Source organism: Schistocerca americana, chromosome 4, assembly GCF_021461395.2.
Source record: "Schistocerca americana isolate TAMUIC-IGC-003095 chromosome 4, iqSchAmer2.1, whole genome shotgun sequence".
Lineage (NCBI taxonomy): Eukaryota > Metazoa > Arthropoda > Insecta > Orthoptera > Acrididae > Schistocerca > Schistocerca americana.
This window is the reverse complement of record NC_060122.1, coordinates 434,911,317-434,919,085: the sequence shown is the minus strand read 5'-3', so window position 1 is coordinate 434,919,085 and position 7,769 is coordinate 434,911,317. Positions and strand designations below refer to the sequence as shown.

General features: G+C 37.0%; 1 protein-coding gene across 1 annotated transcript; it reads right to left on the bottom strand.

Moving 5' to 3' along the window:
- Positions 1–5,726: 5,726 nt before the first annotated feature.
- Positions 5,727–7,258, bottom strand: LOC124613526. Its single transcript, XM_047142236.1, has 2 exons — positions 7,136–7,258; positions 5,727–6,056 (listed from the first exon to the last, which is right to left on the bottom strand). Exons 1-2 carry the CDS (start codon positions 7,256–7,258, stop codon positions 5,727–5,729), a joined length of 453 nt encoding a protein of 150 aa, XP_046998192.1.
- Positions 7,259–7,769: the final 511 nt, after the last annotated feature.

The following is a 7,769-nucleotide window of genomic DNA, read 5'->3' as shown; positions in this document are numbered from 1 at the left end:
GGGAGCACGTGTCTGCAGCAGCGAAAGGGTTAATGAAGAGACAAAGCACTAGAAATTTCAAAAAATTGCATTCAAACGAATATAATTCATGAAGTAAGGCACTTCGATATTGTTTTTAAATAATTGAAATATTAAGTTCCGCACAAGTTTTGAACTCATAACCTACCATGTAGAAGTCCAACACCTTAACCATTACGCTAACGCAGATCATCTACCTACAGAACACAGTGAGGAGTCTAACGCCTCATGCAAAATACTGACAAACACTTTTGGTATGACTATGAATTACTCACGCTTCGTCGAAGTACAATAGGAAATAAACAATTACCGCTTTTCTTTAGTGCGAAAAAGCAGTTCGTGAGATTGATACAAACACCTTTCCTTCCTATCGCCTGAATTAGGAGTCTTATTGCTTGTTTGGCTTAATTAATTAATAGAATATGAAGCAATTGGTATAAAGAACGCTTTTTCCAAACTTTCTATAAAAGAAAGTCTGCTATCAAGACATTGCTTTTGTTCTATTACTTTATTTATGACTGAACGTTTCTAATACTGAAGACGCTCGTCCATGCTACGCACTGCAGTCGAGATCTGGCAACGTCGTTCTCTGTTCATTGGCTGACTGTGTTTTGTGACGTCAGATGCGCAGAACGAACCTAAACTCGGCCGCCAACATAAATGACGCGCACTTTAGTACAAAATTGAGGTGAAGTGTCGCGACTGTGGTTTTACCATGGAGGTAGAATAAGGGGAGACGGCGCTACGGACTTACGTTGTACGTTGTTTTGAAGCCAGTGGGAGGGGCCTGCCGCCATCTTGGACCTCCCAAAACATTAGCAGACGAGTGTTTACATTTCCTTCTTGTTCGTTAATTCTGTCGTGTGCACGCGTTATTTATTTTATATAGTAAATGTTACACTGTTTTAGTGAACAACACAGCGTAAGGAATGCAACTTCAACCGTTTTTCTGGTCTTAAATGCGTATTCGATAGAGTAATACGACACCAAAATATGAAGCTTCTGGCCTCAGTACTGTAATTCCTTTTTGTTTATACACTTCGAATAACCGAGAAGAGAAGTATGTGCTATGAAAAGCGTGCTTTCGTAATCCATTTCTATTCACTTTCATTGTGCCTGTGTCGATAATTGATAAAACCAGAACTCCAAAAGCAATAATTGATCGTTTAGAGGCGCCGATTTGTATTCGTTGCATTTTCAAGTCAAATGCAAATTTTAAATGTTCAAGTTTGCATTAAACTTGCCTTATTTCCTTTGGTGTCTCATAGATGTATGCAGGGATGATATAAACAAGCCAGCTGCCATGTCAACAAAGTGAAGGGTTCGTAAAATTACGAAGGAAAAGAACCGAATTTAAGATTGTCAGGCCCATTGTAGTTTACGCATCTACTTTGTTTTTAAAACGTACCTACCAAGTGACATTCAGTATGGCAAATAACAGCAATTTACAGAGTAACACGACAACACAGTGATTAATGTAATGATCTAAATAGCCTGGACATAGGAAACTTTGCTTTGACAAATATGTAACCCTTTAAGTACTCATAATTTAACCATTGTAACATGTGTTCCACAGATTTTACTGAAGATTTAGTTAACTACATGAAGTTACACTACATTTATATTAAATTATCGCATTTTAAAACATTAGTCTCAATTTCCAGGATATTCTTGCCAGGACTTTTCAGTTACTTGGGAATAACCAAACAATGAAAACCAAGTGTACTGCTCACCTCCAGAGAGTTCTTCGCATTGGACTGATAGGAAATCTAAAGTCGAATCACAGAAATAAAATCATACTGTAGAACTTTACAGTGCATCAGAATTTCGAGTATATATAAGAAAATAGCGCTTAAATAAGTCCACTTACGAATGAGATGGGATTTGCTTAAACTTTAGACTACAATCCGAACGATTAGTACACCAGTAAGCGGCGCAAGCCGGCATTTTTTAACAAAACACTTCACGACTACATGGAATCAAACTACCAGAAGCGAATGTTTTGGGGTAGCTAATATGGCGGATCTTGACTTGGGTCGGCCTCAAGTTTGTGACGTTATGACAACTCCTCTTGTTTTTACCTCCATGGGTTTTACTGAGCTTAAATCAACTACTGGCACTTCGATTGCAGAAGCCATCGATGAAGAACTCAAGACACTGGGGCTGAGTTATCAATATCTTTGTGGACAGGGCTGTGATGGTGGCTCACACATGGCTGGGAGATTTAAAGGAGTTCAAGCTCTTATTTAAAGTAAACAATCGTCGGCTATTTATACCCATTGTTTTAGCCACTCTTTGAACTTATGCATTTCTAAGTCTTGTGATACTCCAATAGTTAGAAATATGATGGAAACTGTAGGATCAGTTCAGCATTCTTGTCTGCCTCTGCAAACAGAAAAACTTCCTAGAGGAAATTATATCACGACTACCATTCACAGAGTCAAAGAAAACAAAGTTGAAGGCAATGTGTCCAACAAGATGGGTGGAAAGACACGATACCCGTATTACTTTCAAGGAGCTATTTGTCCCGGTTGTGACCTTGCTTGACGAACTTTCAAGTAGTCGTGAAACCAACACAGAAACGGCTAGTAAAGCTTGTATGTTTAGTTCTACTGTTCGAAGAGTAGACTTTGTAGTAGCTTTAGCAACTGCAGCATATTGCTTCTCTTTAAGCGAACAGCTCCAAAGTTACCAACTGCCTTAAGTTTTACAACTCCCTCAAATCATGCCAATGATGCGCTTGAGGTCTTCAACAATATAAGGACGGATTCGGAAATAGAATTCGGAAGTATTTTTGAAGACGCTGTTAAACTGGCAGAAGATATTGTAAGTGCAATAGCAATGCCAAAAACTATTTCAACACAAACCAAAAGAGACAACGTTCCTGCTTCAAACGCCGAGGAATACAACGCTGAGGAATACTTAAGGAGAACAATATTTTTACCTGTTGTGGATAGTTTTATTGCCGAGCTAGAAACAAGATCTTCGCACCATATTACCACTTGAAGGTCTTATTCCTGCATACTGTTTAAAATACAGTGAGGATGAAGTGATCCAGGCATCGAGAAATATGAACAGTTTTTGGAGAGTTCTTCGCTTTTAATGAAAGGAGAACTGAAACTATGGAAGAAAAAGTGGGTTGATGACAGTAAAACACCAGAAACAGTAACCTAAGCATTAAAGAACTGTGACAAGCAGTTTTTCCCAAATTTATATATTTTACTCCAAATATTTGGGACTATTCCTGCCACCACAAGCACTCCTGAACGAAACACCTCTACTTTGAGACGAATAAAGACTTAATTGCGTAACACAATGGAGCAGGTGAGACTAAATGGACTGGCTTTTGCAAATATCCACAAAGGAAGAGATATGTACATTGAAAATATCATTGACATATTCAGTGAAAAGAAACAGAGGCGAATAAGCATGAAAAATTGGGCAGAAGACGGAAATATACAGTGAATTTTATATATTTTTTATATTCATGCCAAGTTCAAGTTTTTACATTCATGTCACCTTCTGTATCCAGAAATTTAATGAAAACTTATTTGTTGTAAGTTGACCTTTTTCATGGTTTATGTAATTTATAAAATCTCCCATGTGAAAATAAGTTTCTTTTACCCTGAACTCCAAAACAGTTACCAAAAACCGCTTTAAGCAACACCAAATTTTACCAATTTGTCGGCAGAGGATACCAACTCTGGATGTGTAGTGTGTTGCATTGTCCTGCTGGAATTGCCCAACTCCGTTGGAATGCACAATGGACATGATGCAGGTGATCAGACAGGATGCTTACTCCTGTGTCACCTATCAGAGTCGTATCCAGATGTATCAGGGGTTCCATATCACTCCAGCTGCACACACTCACACCATTACAGAGCCCCCACCAACTTGAACAGTCCCCTGCTGACTTGCAGCGTCCATGGATTCATAAGGTCATCTCCACACCCATGCACAGCCAACCAATTGATACAATTTGAAATGAGACTCTGCCGACCATGCAACATGTTTCCAGTCATCAACAGTCCAATGCAGCAATTTGCAGAAGGGTTGCACTTCTATCACAGTGAACGATTCTCTTCAGTTGTCGTTGGTCCTGTTCTTGCAGGATCTTTTTCTGGTCACAGCGACGTCAGAGATTTGATGTTTCATTGGATTCCTGATATTCACAGTACACTCATGAAACGATCATATGGGAAAATCCCCACTTCATCGCTACTTTGGATATGCTGTGGCCCATCGCTCATGCACGAACTAAAACACCATGTTCAAACTCACTTAAATTTGGTAACCTGCCATTGTAGCAGCAGTAACTGATCTAAGAACTGTGCCAGACACTGTCCTCTTATATAGGCGTTGCCAACTGCTACGCTGTGTTCTGCCTCTTTACATATCTCTGTATTTGAATACGCATGCCTCTACAAGTTACTTTGGCATTTGACTGTATGGTTGTGATATGCTTTACTTTTTATTAATGCATTAATATGTCTTGGATCTTTCACTCCAACAATATTCCACTGATCACTGTTGTATTGTATTGTATTTATTGCTCCTGTTGTCTAAAAAGCAGCTTATGCATAAGACATTGGACAGGTCAAGTTATAAGTATACAGCTGAGAGTCATTACAGGGCATACTTATTTAAGGTTACAACAATACACTTTATACATAGGTATTTGTATAACACAATTAATAAATTTAAATGTTCTGCAATGGAGTGAAAGCAGTGATGGTGTAAATATGACTTTAGAGGTTTTCCAAAGGTATTGACCTCGGTAATAGCTTTTATGTTTTCAGGAAGTTTGCTATAAAGCTTAACTCCAATGTGAAAAGAACCTTTTTGGCACAAAGCTGTGCTGATGAAGGTTACATGTAAGTTTATGTTTTGTCTGGTAACGTGACCATGTATATAACAGTTTTTTTGCAGTCTGCAGACCTTACCTATTACATTTGTTTTAAGGAATCAAAGGGTTTCCATAATGTATACACATAGTAATGAAGGAATACCATATTTCTTAAACAGAGGTCTCTAGGCTTGCACCCAAACAAGATCCTAATGGCCCTTTTTTGTGGTTTAAAGATGCTATTATCTGTTTTAGAGTTTCTCCAGAAAAGAAGACGAGAATGAAAGTTGTCATGATATCCATTCATTACTGTTTTCTCACAACAGAATGATTTTAGTGACCAAAGAAGGTAACATGTTTTGCTCAGTTCTACATTGAGATATTCAATATATTTATTACATTTTACAATGCTCTGAAGTCAAATTCCTAAGAATTTGGTTTCGGTGCTGTTACCAATTAGTTTGTCATTGATAGAGACCAATGGGATAAACATCTCCTTGTTAGGGGCATTGTGGAATTTTAGTGCAATTGTTTTTTTGCTATTTATTACAAGCTGATTATTCTGTGCCCACTTGCTACATTGTTTTGTGACCATGTTTACTGACTGCTGTAACTGTTCATTGCTGTCTCCCTTTAGTAGAATTGTGGTGTCATCTGCAAATATGAATGTTTCATGTGCATCAACATTTAAGTTTAAATCATTTATGTACAGAAGGATCAGAGGGGATTCCATTACTGATCCTTGGGATACACCACATTTAGTTTGTTTATAGTCAGATAAGTGTTTGGATACAGTTTTTAGTTCAATGTTTGTGTGCTTGCTGCACACTGTCTGCTTACGATTAGTCAGGAAGGAACTGATTCAGTTGTTGGGCAGTAGTCGAATACTATATCTTTCGCGCTTTGATAGCAGAATTTTATGACCCACCATGTCAAAAGCCTTTGACAGGTCAATAATTACTCCTACTGTTTCCTGTTTTTTGTCCATTGAGTTTAGGGTGGAATTGATGCACTCATAAATAGCAGTTGTCATTGACCTCTTATTTCTGAATCGATGTTGTTCATTAGATGGGATGTTATTTTGATTTATAAATTTCATAAGATTGTCATACATAACTTTTTCTAACACTTTTGAGATGCAAGAGGTAATTGTGATGGGTTTGTAGCTATTTACATTATCTTTCTCACCTAACTTTTGATGTTTTCAATACATCAGGGAAAGTGTCTGCCTGAAATGATCAGTCAGATAAGTGTGTGAGTATTTCAATTAGGTTTAATGCACTCCTCTTTAATATTGATGCAGCTACATCGTCAATGCTTGCAGAGTTGGAATTTTTTGTCCTTTCATTGCATTAGCTAATTCATCTTGTGAAACAGAACTGATTAACAGTGATCCTCTACAAGCACTTCTTTTATATTCTTTTGCCTGGGTGCTCTTATATAAGTTTGATTGTAACATATTATCAGCAACACCTGTGAAAAAATGGTTAAATGTGCTGGTTACTTCTAAGGAGTTTGTTACTTTTTTATTTTTTTGTGCGAGTGATATATTTTTGCATGATTGTCTGTATTCTCCAAGAATCACAAATGTGGAAAGCAAAAAAGTGTATTGCCAACATCACACCTGCAGATCCAACCCTTACTATACACTTTCATTCTAAATTTACTTGTATACTCACTTTTTTTGTTAACCACCTTTGACTTACGGAGGTAATAATCATTACTAAATTCAATACATTATTTTTACATATATAAATTAAACCGTTGTAATGTATTTAAATTTTTGTAATTAGTAGTCTAACATTGGAGCAGAGAAAAAAAGTATCAGTGTGGACTGAACCCAAGCTGACAAATTGCCAGTTCATGCGCATTACCACACTGTGCTCCCGCCCCCTCCCCCCCCCCCCCACACACACAGATTTCTTTATTTATTTGTGCCATTGATCTGATACACCAAGCATTACTCAAAATCCTCTCACACTCTACTATTTTTAGAGTGTGTTATACTTTTTCCTACAGCCCACTAAGGCAAAATATTCTGAGAATTTGAAATAGTCTGAGAACAGACAGCTGCATCCGTTCTCCGAGTTGATTGTAGCAATGCTGACCATCATTTCAGCACTGGACTTTGGTTTCTACTTATCATGGAGAAAACTCTACAAAACACCTTTTAGTCCATTTAATTTACATACCAGGACACATTTGAAGAGAAATTGCATATTTTATAATGTGATATTTATAGTGCACTGAAGCACTTTAGCACATGATCACCAGCCACCAATGGCCAAGAGACTGATGACAAATTTTAGTTTGACAGATAGAGGCAACAAGTTTGATATAATTAGAATGTCGAAATAAATAAGTTTTCAGATTGAAATTTCTTGAAATATTCATTGATAACAATTGATTGGATATATCTTTAAATTATTTTGTAATTATACCATGACTTTTGATACTACTGTAATTTTTGTGTTTTTACATTATGGTAAAATATTTCTATAAGTCAGTTGGATTTTGCATATTATGCACCAAATTTCCTCATAAGTTACTTAATTTTCATAGATACGCTGTGTGTAACACAATTCAATTGAAACATCACATAGTAGTTTCACAATCTTCGAAATGCTTGGAATCAACCTGATTATTATATTCTCTCCCATTCTGCCACATTACAAGTTTCCATTCTTTGTCATAAATGTTCCTTTCAAGTAAACAATACTGCCTCTCAAACTGTTAGATCCTCTTGGACTTGAATGACATTCCTTATCTCATCATTGTTATTAAGCATCAGTGAAGCAAAAGGTCTGTGGAAGAAATATTCCAAATTGACTAATCGTACTGAACTGGAACTGTTATGCTGAGTGACGTGATTGTGCAATTTCAATCCTACCAATTTAGGGAACTT

Coding starts and splice junctions, on each gene's coding strand:
- LOC124613526 (XM_047142236.1), bottom strand. CDS start 7,258: ATGAATATTTCAAGAAATTTCAATCTGAAAACTTATTTATTTCGACAT. Junction 6,057..7,135: donor CTCTTGGCCATTGGTGGCTG/GTGATCATGTGC, acceptor AAACATCAAAAG/TTAGGTGAGAAAGATAATGT.